The sequence below is a fragment of the Zea mays genome, chromosome 9 (genome assembly GCF_902167145.1).
Source record: "Zea mays cultivar B73 chromosome 9, Zm-B73-REFERENCE-NAM-5.0, whole genome shotgun sequence".
Taxonomy (NCBI): domain Eukaryota; kingdom Viridiplantae; phylum Streptophyta; class Magnoliopsida; order Poales; family Poaceae; genus Zea; species Zea mays.
The window spans coordinates 108,573,312-108,592,271 of NC_050104.1; the positions used below are offsets into that span (position 1 = coordinate 108,573,312).

General features: G+C 43.2%; 1 protein-coding gene across 3 annotated transcripts; it reads left to right on the plus strand.

The window, feature by feature from the left end:
• The first annotated feature begins 1,607 nt into the window (after positions 1–1,607).
• LOC100501797 (uncharacterized) lies at positions 1,608–17,178 on the plus strand. 3 transcript variants are annotated; one of them, XR_004852505.1, is made up of 20 exons: positions 1,608–2,076; positions 3,096–3,177; positions 3,545–3,623; positions 3,728–3,825; positions 3,954–4,010; positions 5,610–5,697; positions 5,817–5,926; positions 6,082–6,180; positions 6,457–6,608; positions 7,162–7,272; positions 7,350–7,419; positions 7,505–7,544; positions 8,918–9,082; positions 9,191–9,267; positions 9,360–9,476; positions 9,663–9,928; positions 10,372–10,442; positions 16,372–16,467; positions 16,567–16,642; positions 16,734–17,052. XR_004852505.1 is itself a non-coding variant. In XM_035962376.1 (19 exons), exons 3-19 carry the CDS (start codon positions 3,590–3,592, stop codon positions 16,788–16,790), a joined length of 1,713 nt encoding a protein of 570 aa, XP_035818269.1. In that variant the 5' UTR covers positions 1,658–2,076; positions 3,096–3,177; positions 3,532–3,589; the 3' UTR covers positions 16,791–17,178. The 3 variants fall into 3 exon arrangements, 2 of the variants coding, with proteins under 2 accessions (XP_035818269.1, NP_001183382.1); XM_035962376.1 differs by lacking the exon at positions 10,372–10,442 and having other exon boundaries at positions 1,658–2,076; positions 3,532–3,623; positions 16,734–17,178; NM_001196453.1 differs by lacking the exon at positions 10,372–10,442 and having other exon boundaries at positions 1,695–2,076; positions 16,734–17,031.
• Positions 17,179–18,960: the final 1,782 nt, after the last annotated feature.

Below are 18,960 nucleotides of genomic sequence, written 5' to 3' on the forward strand. Positions count from 1 at the left end.
TAGTTGCCCATACTTTGCTACGGTTGTTATATATCATATAAATAGGTATCAGAATATTTATTTAAATATAATTATTGTTTATTTCTAAAGACTACAGTACATGTGGTCTGATAGTCACCTCCAAAATTTTGAAGCAAAGGACGTGGGTTCTAGTGCTCGCCCTGCACTATTTTTTGTATGGTGTGGTGGGTGGACCCAGAGAGTTAGTGCCGAGGATGAAGCCGTGCTAGCACCAGGTGGCCATATTAGGTTCTTAATAGAGTAGTATATATATAATTATCAAGTGACTATAGAAGCATAGGTAAATTTAGCTACCTGGTAGGTGGGTTTAGAGAATAGGTTTTCATCCTGGTTAGAGCATCTTCAAGAAAACATGTAAACTAACCCCAAAAGTGTTTTTAGAGAAAAAACACATTTTAAGCCCTCTAACCGTTCCCTTTTCCTCTTCCCATAATCTTCGCGACCCTCATCCCTTGCCCTTTCTTCCGCAAATTTACGTGTCATATATTGCTCCCCAATCGATCCAATGTACGTACCTAGTTGGTTTGCGTTTATTTTTGCCTCACACAGTGGCGGCGGGAGATGATTGAGCAACGACGGGAGATCAATCAATTGCAGCTGCTTGACGGTCATCTTGCTTGACGCGTGGAGATCAATCTAGTGCAGCTATTTGACGGTCATCTTGCATGGATGCGTGGAGAGAAATCTGGTGCAAGTGCAACGGTGGTGGGAGAGCAATCTGGTACAAGCCATGGATGCGTGGAAGTTGTCCATAAGCACCTAGTCCACCTTGCGGTCGCTCCCGTTGTGTAACTGCATCAATGAAGGTGTAGAAGATCGGGGTTTAGATTTTAGAGATCAGTTATTAGCATTCTTTTGTGTGGTTTATATTATTTAGAGTGCAGCTATTTGACAGTCATCTTACATGGATGCGTGGAGAGAAATCTGGTGTAAGTGCAACGGTGGCGGGAGAGCAATCTGGTACAAGCCATGGATGCGTGGAAGTTGTCCATAAGCACCTAGTCCACCTTACGGTCGTGCATCAATGAAGGTGTAGAAGATCGGGGTTAGATTTTAGAGGTCAGTTATTAGCATTCTGTTGTGTTGTTTTATGTTTTTTAGGATTTTTTCCACCAATCTCCAATAATAAGTTTTGGAAAATGTTATTTTAGTAGTTTTTTGGAGTTGCTCTTAAGACACGCCCCGTTTGGATCATTGGAATTGAATTCCATTCTACTAATAGTAATTTAAGCATATATCTATTAAGCTAATTCGGTTTTATGCAAAATATATTTATATACTATTATTAACAAGATGTCAGAGATATTTATGTGCTACATTTTTAATATAGATGAGTGAGACAAAGAGTGTCATGTAAGTTATGGATTAGAAACAAATTCTACTAATGCATAAAATTATTTCCCAACCTCCACCCATGAATTTGAGATAGGCTTATATATGAACTCTGGAAAGTGGTGGAATTTTAAATTCCAAACTAAATAAATTACTTTATTGAGTGAATTCCAATTCCTCTAAAATGAAGGGATCCAAACGCCCCGTTATGTTTTTTGTTTGCTTATAGGTTGGAATAGCGATTGCCTTGTAGAGCGCACGGCCCAGTTGGGCCCAATACTCGACACGACTCATTGACCGGCCCATTACGGCTGAAGGGAGTCGCTCGCCGCCGCGTTCGAGGCGTTCCCTCGTCGCGCTCGCGCCGTCGACCTTCACCGCTCGCTGTCAGGTCTGCCCGCCACGACCTCGCCGGCCACACTCGCAGCTCGCCCTCGCTCCTACGCCTCGCCGGCGAGGCCTTCTGCCTTTTCGCGCCCTCTATCTGCTGCGATCTTTGGAGCATCGTTCTCTTCTCTCACTTGAGATCCAGACCCCTAAACCCTAGAGCTCGCCGCTTCCGCTCGCTCGCTCCGCGCTGGCGGCGACAATGGAGGACGAGGAGATGGAGAAGAAGGTGCAGCAGTACTTGCAGCGCAAGGGTTTCCGCCTCACTGAGCTTGCGCTCCAGGAGGAGCGCAACCGCCTCTCCACCTCCGCCATCTCCGACGTTGCGCTTGCACGGTAGGTTCGGCCCTTCCCTGGCTAGGTAGATTCGTCCATATACCTCTGACCTGGTCGTTTTGGCTTGTGGCGATAGCTTCTGGTGCGAGGAAATCTAGTGGACTCGTGTACACTGTACAGTCTGAATTGGTGCACTTTATTTGGCTGCTTGGTTTGTGAAACTCTGTCTCGGTGCTCTCGCTTGACTGCTGATTTGACTAGTTTGGTTGCTTTGATGTGAACCCTTGGCTAGATAGTCAAGTAGGATGAATTGGCACTCTAATTGAAGAGTATAAAATTATGTCAATTCAGTTCTCATGAAGATCAATGTTTTAGTGGCTGTCACCTGCAGATTACATGCCATTGTTCAGGCCCATCATGCTAGCAACCCTGATTAAAATTTTATCACAATTGAAAATTGCAATAAGTTGTGAAAAATGCTTAACTTTGGCTACACTGTTATTTTGAGGTAGAGTCTGGCCTGTGTTGCAATTGTACCATTTTATTCTATCTCCTGAATCCTGATACAACACCATGTAATTCACCTGTGAGTTCAAGGAAAAAAAGATACTGCTGTTTTCTTTTAGTGGCAAGTGCTATAGTTTGTTTTCTCAGGTTGTTTCCACTCGTGTATCAGACATCTGTTCTTTGGAGAGGAAGAAATGCCCCACATGTTGCTTAGTCGTTAGGACCATCATCTTGGGGAGGGAAGGGATAGGTAACAGCAAATTCAATGTTTCTCTGCCTGAAATTTCTGTGGCATCAAGTTGTTAGAGCCTGCTGTCTGTGGCCATTTGGAAAACTGTTTTTTGGACTGCTTGCAGTTGCATGTGATGATTGGTGAAGCAATCTGCTTTGTTGGTTCAGTGGTGCTTTATTGATATTATAATAATCAAAGATCAGTTGTTTTGTCCTTGTCTTTCACTCTTCCTACATATATTTTCCTAATACCTTAGTATACACAAATTCTGAAGTGGTTATATTTTCACTTACATTCTTACAGTATACATCCTTTTATTTATTATATTCTTCAATAACAGGTCTGACAATGATCCAGCGAGATACTACGATGGATATAGCAGATTAAGAACATGGGCATACAGTTCTCTTGATCAATATAAGGTGCACTGCTTGTAGATAAATTGTACTTAATATTCACATACTTTGTAAATGTAATTTTTTCCAACCAATGCATATGGCACCTTCAAACTATTTCGTGTTGTTACCTTCAAGGGACACATTTAATTGAATCATCTGTGCTCTATCACACAAATTTACAAGGCATACCTCCTTTTATGAATCTCAAATCTGTCACATAAGCATGATTTTGCACTTGACAACTTATGTAGCTCTCGTCTTTCAAAAGGACATTTTCTTATGGCCGGTGAACCATTTAATGCTGTGATCTGGTCTTTTACTTGCGTTCCACCATTCTATTCTTAAACCTGGCAATATAATTCATGTTTCTTAATTCAGATATTTTTTGTAGCACGAATTACTTCGCGTCCTTTATCCAGTTTTCATCCATAGCTTCATGGATCTAGTGGCAGAAGGACATATGCAGGAAGGTATTTGTTATTTTGGATATATTTTGATTTGATAGACTTTCTGTTTTTATTATTTTCATTAATTTATTCAGAGATTTTTTTTTCTATGATACTATTTCCCACAGCTCGGTCATTTTTCCATACATTTCGGGAAGATCATGAGGTGATGCATTCAAGGGATCTTCAGAAGCTGGAAGGCGTCCTGTCTCCTTCACACTTGGAGGTTATTTAGCTCTGCACTATATCGTGTCATTATGTTATGAATGGGCCCATGTTTTATATAAATATATAATTATTCTTACTTTTTAGCATCATACTGTTCACTTAACTTCTGCATGCCATAATTTTCAGGAAATGGAATTGGCCCGGTCTTTTAGGAAAAATAAATTTAAAATTAAATTATGTGAGGTAACTGCATTTCTAATCCCTCCTTTTCTAAACTACCCTTTTGAACTGTGCTTGTTACTTTGTTAGTTTACCCATGCTCTTTGCTTAGATTGATCACTTTATGGAGATAAAATATTTTTCGCGTAAAAAAAGTTGTGTAATGCTTTTATCATGGTGTACCAGAATATTTCAACTTTTCAAGTTCACACCTACATATTGCTAAGTGTAGTCACAAAGGAAAAAGGATAGACACCTTATGTTCTATTTATGTTCTTCCATTGCTTAATCTGATGGATATTTTGTTGAAGGTGGGAGTGTTACTTCAATTCTATTTATTTATTTTTCTCAAATGCGCAGCAGCGCTGCACGTCTTTATATAAAAGAGAGAAGGAACCATCTTACAAGAAGACCATGCTGAGCAAGGCCAGAAAAAACACAGAAATGAAAAAGACCTTCAAAGGAAGGAAAAAAAATACTAACTCGCAGTGTTTTCAAGTCATCCGACTAATCGTGATTAGTCGGCCTAATCGGTAGACTACATCCGACCAGACCCACCGATGCGATTAGTCCGACTAGAAAACTAGTCGTCCGATTAGTTGACGGTTAGTCACGACTAGTTGTCCGATTTGAACTGGGATGACCAGATTAGATGTGTCTTTGTTGACGGGCTGTTGGAGCTGGGCTGCAAATGTGGGCTTCTAGGGTTGGCCAACGGACACAAGACAAAAGCTTGGAGTGCTGGACGCCGGACACCCGCTCGTGCTCCTGCAGTTCTTCGCGAAGAGCGCAACTGCCGATACCGCACAAGGCCGCGACCGCCGCCGCAACACAAGTTCACAGCTACCGCCGGTGCCGGTGCACAAGGATGCAGCTACAGCCGCCGGCCACCGAAGATGCATCGCCACCCCCACCAAAGACAGAGATACTGCCGCCCCTCGCCTGCAAGTTCTAGGCGGGCACCCGTCTTGCCACAGCCCCCCCTCCAATGCTCGCCCTCAAGATGAGTTCATCCTTAGATGATGAGTGTGCTTTTTGATTGCTGTATTGTGGGGAGTTATGGACAGCAAACACACAGCTAAGTCACCATCTTGATGCTTGCTGTATTGTGTATTGTAAATTGTATAACTATATCCTATTACTATATACTATATATATGTCTAGAAACATATGGACGACTAGGCCAACTAGTCGATCTGGTATTCTGGTCGACGACTAATCACGACTAGTCGACTGCTCGGTAGCTATATGACTAGGTTCGACTAGACAACTTGAAAACATTGTTAACTCGACCGAGCGACCTACAAAGCCTCAACTAGACCCAGGCTGCCAAGGTGTTTTGCTCCAGCGATGACCCAACATCCTAATTCATTTAGGCTGTCCACAGCAGATCGTGTAAAATTGGGGGTTTGCACTTAGATTATAGGAGATGTAATAGGATAGCTTCTGGAGACAGCCTTAGAAAGCATTGTTGCGTTTTGTGAATAGGAGAGTCCCCGTCAAAGGCAGCCCTGTTTCTTGCAACCATAAGCACTAGGCTCCATGGATGACCTTTTTTCCTTGCGGATTCTGCTACTAACATCAGCTGCCACAACTAATTTTTTACCTTATTTTCAATTGCAGTATTCGTATGAATTGCTTCTCCAGTATCTCCAGAAAACACAAGCCCTTGTGGTGCTTGGAGTAATCAATGAGCACATAACTTTTGAAGGTACAATTCTATGTATCTGTTGAAATGTAATGTACTCTTATTTGTAATTTTGTATTGTACTTCTGCATTTTCACCTGTAACAATCTTCTCTACCACTTCTATGTATGCTACATTGGTAGTATCTCCTGGTCAGCCCTCATTAATCTCTGATGACGCTGATGTTGTTGCTCTGATTGGGACAAGTAAGGACTTGGCAAAACAGATAAATCAGAAGGAAGTACATTGGGGGGTACGTTATACATCTGTTGGTCTGTTTTCCACTTAAGTTGTCTCAAACAGCCAACACTGCATATTAAATAGTTGGTATTTGATTTATTTCCAGCCAAGTTAATATATTCCATCCAATATACTCTCGTGCACTTAAATTAAAATCATGTTTTGCAGTTGCTTGAAGATTCTGTTGAAGAGCGAATGGAGAAGGCACTAGCAGAATCTGATAAAATAGAAGCTGAAAGCAAGGATGCTGATGCAGAAGATAACAAGGCAATGACCTTTTTTCTAATATCAGAATCTTCTCACATTTTGTGTCCTGTAATCTGTGTTGTTGCCATTGAAATACCGACCTTTGTTTTACTTGTGTCAGAGAATGTGCCCCCAACAGCCCAACCACGCTATCTGTAGGCTGTAGCTAACAAAGTCTTGTTGCTTGGTTTGACTGTGCATACCTGTATTCCTGGTCATAGGAATTTTGGTGTCTTTGCAATTCATATTTCATTTACTATTCCTTGTGATAACTTTTCTCATTATCTTTTGCTACAGAAAAGAAATGCAGAAGGTGGAAAGCAAGGTGCTTCTCTTAAGAAAGCCAAAAAGGACAAGCTTGTTGGTGCGACTGGAAAAAGCGTCAGAACTGAAACAAGCATGGTTTCTGTGGCACCTCGAGTGAAACCGGAGCTAACTCTTCCAGCAACGTATGTTTGTAATTCCTTTCTGGTTATACGTGGTAAATTGTCCTCCCAATCTCTCATGTGTTGTCTGTTAGTGTGTCTAATCTTTCCAAAGTCCCAAATAATATCTTACTTTAGGCTTCCTTCAAGAATGTCACTAACAGGTACCTTCAGGTCCCACATGTGAATGTCATCTACTTGCTAGAAATTTTGATTTTGATCAGGAAGCTTATTTTGTAATACAACTGAAAGTGAAGCTCGTTTTATAGGACAACTTAAAAAAGTAAGACACTCAATAATTCACAACAGATCAAACGATGTCTTTTGCTTTGATTGTTGACCCTTTTTGTGCTCATTGCTTGGGGCTCGCATACTTAAGCCTCTTCACCATTTGTGGTGATAGCCAGGACCCAGGATACATTCTAATTTGCAGTTTGAACTCATATGACAAATAGTTCTTTCTTCAACGTTTAATTGTTTGGTTTGGAAGTTTGTTTTGGTTTAATTGTTTCACACTTTTTTCTGTCAAATTAATCAACCTCGAGATGCATGAGTATGCAAAGTTTTTATATTTCAGGCCTGTTGAAGTTGAACAATCAATTCTTGAGGACCTACGAAACCGTGCACAACTGAATAGTGTGGCATTGCCATCTGTTAGCTTCTACACATTCCTTAATACACATAATGGGTAAAATATAACTGTTATCAAATATTTATAACCTCATTGTTAATACTGTGGTTTGAGTATCATCATGTGGAACACAGATTAAACTGTTCCTCAATATCACATGATGGATCACTGGTTGTTGGTGGGTTTTCTGATTCGTCAGTGAAGGTGAGTCCATTCAGGTCAAATGCCATATCTTTGTTTTCATACTATTAATATTTTTAGTTGGTAAAATTTCCTTGGCTTCCAACAGGTCTGGGATATGTCAAAGATGGGCCAGCCAGCAAAAATATGTAAGTTAGACACTTTCTTATTCCTTACTAAATTTTCCACTTTGTATCTTCATATTCTTAATGTTTGCTATGTTGAACCACATGCATAATTTTGTATCTAGTTTAGTCCTAAGGTTCTAGACTCAGTAGAGCTAAAACTGAATACATGAGATGTGACTTCGGCACTACTACATATGAGGAAGGAGATGTTAATTTAGAAGGTCAAGTAGTGCCTAGAAAGAATACATTTCAGTATTTAGGATCAATGATCTAGAGAGATGGGGATATTAAAGATGATAGCCATAGAATCAAAGCATGATGGAGGAAGCGGTGCCAAGCATCTGGCGTTCTATATGACAAGATGGTACCACAGAAGTTAAAAGGCAAGTTTTATAGAATGACAATTAGATCTGCTATGTTGTATGGTGCAGAATGTTGGCTTACAAAAGACATCATTTTTAGCAAATAAGTGTTGCGAAATGCGTATATTGCGTTGAATTTATGGCCATACAAGAAGGGATTTAGTATGAGACGATGACATACATGATAGGCTAGAGGCAACATCAATTGAAGAAAAGCTTATCCAACACCGTTTGAGATGCTTTGGACATATTTAATAGAGACCTTCAGAGGCACCAGTGCGTAATAGGATCCTAAGACACGATAGTAATGCAAAGAGAGACAGGGGAAGGCCGAAGTTCACATGAGAAGAGGCAGTAAAAGAAGACTTGAAATAATGAAATATCTCTAAAGATTTAGCCTTGGGAGCGAATTGGAAACAACTATGTACGTGCCTGAACCTTGATTTGTGGCTTCTGTTTGGTTTCAACTCTAGCCTACCCCAATTTGCTTGGGAGTTGGGACTAAAAGCTTTTGTTTTTATTGTTGTTTAGGCCAAGGCCATGTTTGACATAATTTTTTGAAAATTTAATCAGTTTATGTTAAAAACACAAACTGCAATATATCATCTTAAAATCAAAGTCGATTGTGTTTTTCAATTCTCAACCACCCTCCGTTCCAAATTATAGTTCACTTTAGCAGTTTAGCTTTGTCCTATAAGCCAGACTCTACTAGCTTTGCCCAAGTTTTTAGGGGAAAACATATTGACACCTACAAGTTCAAACAAATATGCTATCAAGGCATATTTCATGGAGAATTTGATAACACTAATTTGATATCATCGATGTTGATACATTTTTCTATAAATTTGATCAAAATTAGGGTAGTTTGACTTTGGACAAAGCTAGAGTGAACTATAATTTGGAACAGAGGGAGTAGCTCACAATCGCATTATGTCTCCAAAGCCTATTAAGGACATGAGAATAACTGTAGCATTTAAATATTCCAGTTGAATACTGATGGTGTTTGCTAATTCGGTAAACTTTTAATTTCAGCAAGATCACAGGGTGAGAATGGGCCTTCCCAGGGTGAGCGCATATCAACATTAGATGAGGGGAAACGAACCTATACACTATTTCAAGGCCATTCTGGACCAGTTTATTCTGCGGCCTTTAGCCCGTTTGGGGATTTCCTCTTGTCATCATCTTCAGACTCGACAAGTAAGACATCTCACATCTTAGCCAGTGTTTAAATTTTGTAGCAATAATTTTTCGTTTTAGCTGTCTTTAAATTTATCACCACTGTTATCCGTATTTTATTTGTTACAGTTAGACTATGGAGCACCAAGCTGAATGCTAATCTTGTCTGTTACAAAGGACACAACTACCCGGTTTGGGATGTCCAAGTATGTGAATTTGACCTTGTATTTGTAAATATTTGAATACTCCTTATGCATTATACTATTTGTTGATACCTTTGTTTATATTTTTATGACAGTTCAGTCCAGTTGGCCATTACTTTGCTAGTGCTTCGCACGACAGGACTGCTAGAATTTGGTCAATGGATAAAATCCAGCCTTTGCGAATAATGGCTGGGCATCTTTCTGATGTTGATGTAAGTGAACTTGTTGGTCCAATACATTAATATAATTCGAGAATAACGGTTTGGTTAAATTGAATTATTGACATTTTTAATTCTTTTATGTATGGACATATACTTGTTTTTATCAATGCCCTGTATTGATGCCAGCATGCCTTGGCTGATTTTTTTTCTTCTGCCTGGAAATATTTTGCGTAACAGTGTGTCCAGTGGCATGTAAACTGTAACTACATTGCCACTGGCTCTAGCGACAAAACTGTAAGGCTATGGGATGTTCAGACGGGTGAATGCATACGGATGTTTATTGGTCATAGGAGTATGGTTTTATCACTGGCAATGTCACCTGATGGACGATACATGGCCTCCGGAGATGAAGATGGAACAATCATGATATGGGATCTCTCGACTGGCCGTTGTGTTTCACCACTACTAGGACACAGCTCTTGTGTGTGGACACTTGCTTTCAGGTAATCATTATATGTCGTTGTAACTTCCTTAGTTCACTTCCAAGTCTCTTTTTATCTGAATACCTCTTGCGTGAGCTTGCCCAAAGAGCAAGTGTTCATTGAAGTTAAAGGAGAACATGGCTTGATAACCAGTTTAATCAGCGGGACCATGTATTTTACCGTAGTGGTGTATCAAGGAATCAGTGGTAAACATTTCTTAGTCCTTGTTGATAGTATTTAATTTGAAGATCATGTAATTTGATCTCATGAAATGATGTCTTAAAACTGGTGGTATCACAGATTCTGATGTGTACTAGAATACATGAGTCTGAGCATTAGGTAAAAGGGCAACGTTGCTATGTCCTTGCGTGCTTTATTTTTTTAGTTGATCAAAGTTGATGCTTTTCCTATGAGCTCTTTTAAAGTTTAAATTAAACAGAACATTTGTTTTTTTTCTCACCTAGGGTCGCAATCTGATTCGATTATCTGTAGCCAAACTTAGCGTCTAGGCTTCAAAGCATAGCACAATTTTGGGGTTAGTGCTCTCTATTTTGTTATTCTCTCATTGCCTTTTGTATGTACACAGAGGTCCTTATCACCCTCTACTCCCTCCATTCCAAATTATAAGCTGTTCTAGCTTTTCTAGATACATAACATAGACATGATCTATATCCAGGTGCATAAAAAAACAAGGTGTGTTTGATAATTTCTTGTCTTCGCTCCAACGCTGCCCCTTGGAACGTCCCCGCTGTCTGATCCTAGGATTGTCGTGGTATGCCCACCACGGCTGGTTCGGGTCCAATCTGTTCTAGACGCGCAAGGCTGGCAGGAGGTTGACAACCGCCAGTCACGTAAGCAGCACCCGTGGGAGTTGCGGGGCCCTCGTCGTTAGTTCCTACTGATCTCCGAGGGCTCTGTTTCAATTGCTTCTCGTCGGAGCATTGTGCTGCCGTATGCAACAAGAAGACTCGCTACTTCAAGTGTCGAAGACTTGGTTATCGCTCCTATTGGTGCCCCGACATTGGCAGAGCTGTATGGCGCCGAAAGACATGGGCAGTCCATGTGCCCATCCTGCTAATAAGGCTGCACATGAGACTCCCTTGGTGGTGGTTGACGACATCACTGTGGGTGACGCGACGTTCATTGCTTTGGGTAGTGATGAAGGCGGGATCGGCACCCTGAAGGCCCATGGCAAACGACGCCGACGTCGTGTCAAAAGGAAGTGCATTGTTGGCCCTGACGCTGATGGCAGTGGACATACCCCAGCGCCAGTGATTGCTGCTGTCACGATGGAGCCTATGCATGCTGCTGGACCCCCCATCGACCTCTTCGCATCATTGATCGCTCCTAAAGGATCATTCTGTTTGTCTAGGTCGTGGGTGATCCATCAGCTGTATCGGTCTACACTCTACTGGCCGAGGTTGCTCGTCGGTATGAATTCCCGATCAGTTCGTTGGCCATCCACCAGTTTGGCCCTACTGATCTCTTGTTGGTCCTTGTAGGAAGGAGAGATTGCGTATAATGTCTTGGATGTATTGCATTGAGCCTCTATGGAGAATATATATGAGTACATGATTTGGAGGGCAAAAAGGCTATCCTAGAGATAAGGAAGGTTATCCTAGATACAAAGAAGGTTATCCCGGGACTACAATCAATCCTAAACCAACCATATCAGGAGTTGCCTAATATACTCTAACATGCCTAACATACTCTAACATCCCCCCAGTCAGAACGCCGGTGCGAATGCTGCGACTGGTGCGCATGGCAGTGACACGAGTGCTTCAGGCACCTTAACTTCGAGGCCTTGAAGCGGCTCAGTACCAAGGAGATGGTACGAGGCCTGCCGTGCCTTAACCATCTAGAATAGTTCTGCGATGTCTGCGTGTTGACAAAGCAGAGACGACTCTCCTTTCCCCAGCAGTCGAGTTTTCGAGCCAAGGAGAGGCTCGAGCTTGTACATGGGGACTTGTGTGGTCCGGTGACACTAGCCACACCAGGAGGACGACACTACTTCTTGCTGCTCGTCGACGACCTCTCCCGCTACATGTGTTGCACACCAACAACGACGGCGAATTCACGACGTCTGAGTTCGCGTCGTACTAAGCGGATGAGGGCGTTCATCGCCACTACTCCGCGCCGTATAGCCTGCAGCAGAATGGCATCGTAGAGCGGCGCAACCAGACGGTTGTGGGGATGGCTCGGGCTCTCCTCAAGCAGAGGGGAATGCCAACCGTCTTCTGGGGAGAGGCGGTGGTGACAACGGTCAACATCCTCAACCGCTTGCCCACCAAGGCACTCAACGGGATGACACCGTACGAGGCTTGGCATGGGCGCAAGCCAGCGGTTTCTCACCTATGGGTCTTCGGCTGCCTCGCGTTCACCAAAGAGCTTGGCCACATCGGCAAGCTCGATGACAGGAGCACCCCGACGGTGTTTATTGGCTACGCGGAGGGCTCGAAGCCCTACTGCATCCTTAACCCAGGAACACAGCGTGTGCGCACGACACACGTCGTAGTGTTCGATGAAGGGTGAGGATGGACATGGGACAAGACGGTGGACGACGACACGACTCCGACTTATGACGACTTCACCATCGTCCATCGAGTACGTGCACATTGAGGGAGCTGGGGGAGTAGGCAACTCTTCTCCGAGCAGGTCTACCTAGCCCCCAAGTCTCCACCGACTCCAGCGCCACGCTCTCCAGCTCGAGATACAACGAGCTCTTCGCCACCACGTACTCCAGCATCGACGGTAACCCCTCTGGAAACGTCCTCTCCGACGCCAGCTCGTGTCGAGCACGACCCGGTGGAGCTCGTTACCTCGCTTTCCCACGACGAGGAGCGCGTCGACGCGTGCTACGATGGCGAGCCGTTGCGGTATCGTACGGTGGAGGGTCTTCTCATCGACCTGTTGGTGCCGGGCCTGGCGTCTCGCATTCTAGCGGGAGAATTGCATCTTGCATGCGACGACGATGAGCCTTGGTCTTTCGCTGATGCCGAGAAGCGAGAAACACGTGGCTTGGCGTGCCGCGATGCAGTCGGAGATGGACGCAGTTGAGACGAATCGCACCTGGGAGCTTGCTGATCTCCCTCATGGTCATCGTGCGATCACCCTTAAGTGGGTGTTCAAAATAAAGAGGGATGAAGCCGACTCCATCGTCAAGCACAAGGCTCGCTTGGTGGCACGCAATTTCTTGCAACAGGAGGGGATTGACTTCGATGATGCTTTCGCCCCCGTGGCACGGATGGAATCCGTGCGATTCCTCCTTGCGCTGGCAGCCCAAGAGGGCTGGCACGTTCATCACATGGACGTCAAGTCGGCGTTTCTTAACGATGACTTAAAGGAGGTCTACGTACACCAGCCACCAGGTTTTGTGATCCCTGGCAAGGAGAGCAAGGTGTTGCGCCTGCGCAAGGCTCTTTACGGCTTGCGACAGGTACCGAGGGCGTGGAATGCTAAGCTGGATTCCACGCTCAAGAGGATGAGCTTCACTCCAAGCCTGCACGAGGCGACCATCTATCGGCGGGGCAATGGAGAAGATGCCCTGCTGGTGGGTGTCTACGTCGATGACTTGTTGATCACCAGCGCCAAGGATGCAGAGGTGACAACGTTCAAGGAAGAGATGAAGGCCACCTTGCAGATGAGTGACCTAGGGCATCTCTCCTTCTACCTGGGGATTGAGGTGCACCGGGGTGAATGTGTTCTTCACAGTCAAGCTACAGAAATGTCTGACCATTGCCCTTTGCTGCTGGGTCTTAAAGATGGAGTGAAGAGTAGGAGACGGTTCCATTTTGGAAGTTTCTGGACAAGACTCCCAGGGTTCATGGATACTATCGCCAATTCCTGGTCACAACCAGTAAGGTGTGTGTGCCCACTTGAGCACAACAAGACACATCAAGACACAACTAGCTCTAGCTAGTAGCTAGAGAAGTCTGTGAGACAACTGACCCATGATGAAGCATGGTTGAGAAATGAGCTGAAAAAACTGTCTCAGACTTGCATCTTTTGAAAGAACCATTGCAAGATTAAGGGCCAGAATCAGGTTCTTAAAAGATGGGGATGGGAACACCTCTTTCTTTCATAAGCAAGCTGCTTTCCGTAAAAGAATAAATACAATCACAATACTTAAAGATGGTGACCAGGTTGTCACTTCTCAGGAGGAAAAACAAGAAGTTTTTTTTTGAGTTTTATAACATCTGCTGGCGGCAAGTCGTAGTGTGTGCGTTGGCGGGGAGGGGCTGCTGCGCCGCCAGAGGGGCCACGACAGCGCGGTGAAGGGTTGTGGCCGCCGTTGCCACAAGTCGTAGTGTGTGCGGGCGCGGGGCGGGCCGAACTGGCCAGATGGGAAGGGGAAGGGGGTCGGCCGGGCGTGGCTTTCCCACTGTGGCGTCGACGGCTGCTGAACAAGGGAGAAGGGCCGATGGCCTGGGAGCAGGAGGCGTCAGCGGCTGGGGCAGAGCTGGTCTGGGGCGCCGACGAGGAGAGGGAGGGGCAGGGCCGGCTAGGGGAGAGGGTTGGCTGGCGGCTGGGAAGGGAGCCGCCCCCGGAGGGGAGGAACCTCCCGGGGCGGCGGCGCAGAAGCCAGAGGCAGGCTGGACCTGGGCAGCTGGCTGGCGGCTGTGGGGGTGGGTGGTGGCTAGGTGAAAGTGAAACCCTAATCCTCTGATACCATGTAGGAATATGAAGTACTCGATATATTGATAGGAGATAGGGTACAATATATAGACTCACAACCCTAACCCTAATGGGCCGGCAGCCCAACAGTGGTGCCCCCCCCCCCCCCCCCCCACTCACCACCCACACACACAGTTTAACAGAAACACAACTCTCCCGTGCTTTCCAAAAAAAGATAATTTCTTGTCTTACAAGTTACAACAGCAATATACCATGAATTTTGAGAAGCAGTACAAAATTTCATCTTCTGCAACATACTGACACATGATATTACTGTTACACTAAGAGCTAGTTTGGGAGCCACCAAACCGGAGGGGATTGGAGGGGCTAAAATCCCCTTGGAGGAGATTTTAGCCTCTCTAATCCCCTCCTGTTTTTGGACTCCCAAACTAGCCCTAACAGGCAAGTCCTTCAAACACTAGCAGCAATGCACCTTCTTCTGGGGGAGAACCTGTGATAATAACAATGCAGTCATTGATTTACTGCAAGGTAGCAACCCATACCAGTGGAATATATAGCATGTAAAGGTTGAACACTAGTGCAGGTTGCCCCTTTTTCTTTTTGTGCCGGTTTCCACTTTTGTTTAAGTTGTAGGCCTCGTTTGGGAAATACGGTAACAGGCTACCCTGGTCATTTAGCACCGCTGGGACAAACCTGCAAAAAAAAAAAAATCCCCGTCTGATGCTGCCCGGTGGGGTTTGGGCACCCTGTGGCTATTTGGAAACTGCCGAACAGACTGTCCACTTCAATTCTCTAAACAAACAGGTAACACAAGCAGAACAAGTTAACACATATGCCAAACGTTTGGTTTATGCACCAAAGGCAAACAAACTGTCCAATTTAATGTATAAATAGAAGAACACTACAAGCAGATTGTCCAAATGTTTCAGTAGAACCAGTTTTCTAAAAACAGAGAATGCTGACAAGAAGCAGATACAAGAGACTGGGGTTCAGACACAGGAGAATGCAGTTCATGAGACATGGCTAGCGGCTTCTTCTAGATGGCTTCCTTCCCTGTAGATATGCACAGAAAATTGGCATCAAATTAATGAAAAATGAAGATCAATCAATAAAATAAGATAACATGCCACAACTCTGACTCTGCGAAATTAACTCACCCTACAAGGTGAAGGCGACAGCTGGATCTAGAGGAGGATGAAGTGAGACACGGAGACAGGGAGCGGACGAGACGAGGCGAGACGGGGTGCTGCGTCGGCGGTGGGTGAAGCGGCTGCTGGATCTGAAGGGGGACGAGCTGAGACCCTGCGTCGGCGGTGGGTGAAGGCGGCGGCGGGATCCGGAGGAGGACGAGGCGAGACAGGGAGGCGGAGAGCGGACGAGACGAGGCAAGACGGTGGTTGCGTGCCCGACCTTCTGACGCGTGTTTTTCCTGCCCGTGAAAACCATTCCGAACCGGGGTCACGCTTCCCTTCCAATGGACTTCCAATTTCCAAACGTCGACGCAGCCACAGGAGTGTTGTGTTACACGGGGCATGGAGAAGCTGGGTTTTGGCTGGGAAACCCGCGGGTTTCGAGAGTCCCAAACGAGTTCGTAATGTAAGACGTCAAATATACTCCCTCCACAAAAGAGTGCAATTCTAGCTTTGAATCTGGACAACTGCACTCTTTTTGCGACGGGGGAGTATATTATTTCTTCCTGTGACTGTTCACGATGTGCGTTGTTCTGCGACACAAGTTTGAACTGCATATACTTGTAATTTGAGGGATTTACTTAATTATATGATTTCGTGAAATATGCTATAGGCTAATATATCCTCCTGTTGTTTTAGCTGTGAAGGAGCATTGCTTGCATCGGGATCGGCTGACTGTACTGTAAAGCTCTGGGATGTCGCTTCTAGCACAAAAACCCTGAAGACAGAGGATACGTAAGTTTGACATGATAAGATTCTCATCCATTCGAGTATACACTTGATTCTCTTGCTCTTGACTGCAAAACACACTTGTCTTTTTTTTTTCTGAAACAGCAAAGGCAGCTCAGCTAACCGACTGAGACTGCTTAAAGCTCTCCCTACAAAATCAACTCCTGTTTATAGCCTGCGGGTGAGAAATTTCTCCTTTATTTTCAGCATCATTTTTTTGGGGGTACTATGTGGTGAGAACTGACGAATTTGCGGATTTTTGACTTCTGCAGTTTTCTCGGAGGAACCTTCTATTTGCCTCTGGTGCTCTCTCGCTAAGCTCGTCGTAAGCTGTGTTTTTTTTTTGCAGAAAACTAGAACTGGTCCTGTTTTGACATTGAGTAGTGAAGCTGGCATTTCAGAGACTGCCTATTGTACAGCTAATATTTTCATTAGCAATTCCAACGAACTCAGCATGTACTGCCGAATTGAGCACCGCAGATTCGTTGTAGCGGGTTGTGATATTGTAACAATATTATTAGGTAATTACGTTCTGTAAAATTGTTTTTTAGGTTGTGACCTTATGAACGCAACTAAATGTACAAGTGCTGACAGGCGATAGCGTGAATGCAATGGTCTATCAGGTCTGGAGTTTGGTTTAGTGACCAGGTAATTCGAGGGGATCATGGGGAGGAATATTCCGTGACCATTTATTTAGAAAAAGTCTAAATTGTTTCCGTGGACAATGTTCTTATAACTTCCTAAAATATTTTTAGTTTATTTTACCTCTCAAGTTGGTTTAATTTATCCCATAATAAAATTTGACTTTTCATTTCTTTATTTCTTTATGTATAAACTGTGTTTTCAGTTTAAATTTTATTGGTTAATGGCTAATAGCATAATTTAGTCTAGAAAATGTATTATCATTTTTATAATTATTTTGATAGTTTAGTCATTAGATAAGATAAACTAAATATAAAATAATGTTAAAAAAATCTTAACATATTGTTCTAACATAAATTATAATATTCTCAATCAACTCAAAAAATATAAACCTTAAATTTAGCTTATAAATGGAGGAACGTAAAAAAATCATGTCAAGGGAAATTTTGTTTTTTTTCTGTTCTCTACGTACCAGTTAAATAAAAGTTCATATTTTGAGGTGATTGATGATATCGTAACTTATGTTAAAATTAATTTTTTATTATTATTATTATTTTAAATTTAGTTTTAGACAATGAAAGTTATTATCCTAAAGCTTTCAAAAGAATTATAAAAAATTATAATATATTTTTAAGCAAAATTATGCTATTAGCTACTATACAAAAAATAAGCTGAAAACTTGATTTATACCGTAGAGAACAGGTGATCCTACACCATATAACCATCTAGGTAGGGGAACGAGACTGATCGACTGTCAGTGGCTAAGTTAGAGTAAATTTGATAGGGTGTGAATGTGTGTTTGCCTCATGAGTGCATAGACATCAGATTAGGACATATACAATAGGGATGGATCCGGATATTTATTCGGATGTCAATTTCTTGGTCTTCTTTCTACAATTATGAACAAATAATATATAGAATTTGCTATGTAAATTTATATTCTTGTTTTTAGCATTGATGCTATTAATATTCAAAAAAATAAATATTAAATTTGTTCTATATCTTTTTAAATAATTGATATAAAATTCGAATGTCTATCCGAATACGGATTCAGATGTTTTTTCACCTTTTTGTTGGTTGTATGGAGAAAATAACGTGCATAAAAAAGTATACAAAAATTTATTTAAACACTTCATAATATTCTTAATAATATTGTCAAAAATAACTTTAAATTTTATGTATATCTATGTTAAAATATTATATTTGTCATATAAGGGCTTGTTCGGTTAGCTCTCAATCCATGTGGATTGAGTGGGATTGGATGGGTTTGAAATCCAAACAAGTCAAACCTCTTCTCATTTTTTTCCAATCCCATCCAATCCATGTGTTTTGGGAATAACCGAACAAGCCCTAAGTCGGATGTTTTAGGAACATCCCTAACCCTAAGCCCTTGACCGATTTTCCAAATACAAGAGATAGCTTAGAGACTGCATGATACAGCTCTGAGTCTCTAGATAATAAATGCAGTTAAGACGTAATGGCACTGATTGGTTCGGTGCATAGGCTGAACATGGCTCACGCGAGCTTGAGCCACTAGATACGCTCGTCCCGAGCTTCCCCACCCATGCAGCTAAAGGGACTTTTTTAGCTTGCTCTGCACCCTCGGATGCAGCCCATGCACTCCGCATACAGGCTATCAAACACAGATAATCCGGCTAAGCGCGCACGGACAACCAAACACGTCGAATATCTATATAGAGTCATGTAGAGACAACTCGGCTAAGCACGCACGGACAACCAAACACGCCAAATATGTATAGAGAGTCATGTAGAGAGATGCTCTTGGTGAAAAGCCTGTCTCTTAATTTGTTTTCACTTAGCCTCCTAGAAATCACTCAAGAGACTCCTCATTTAATT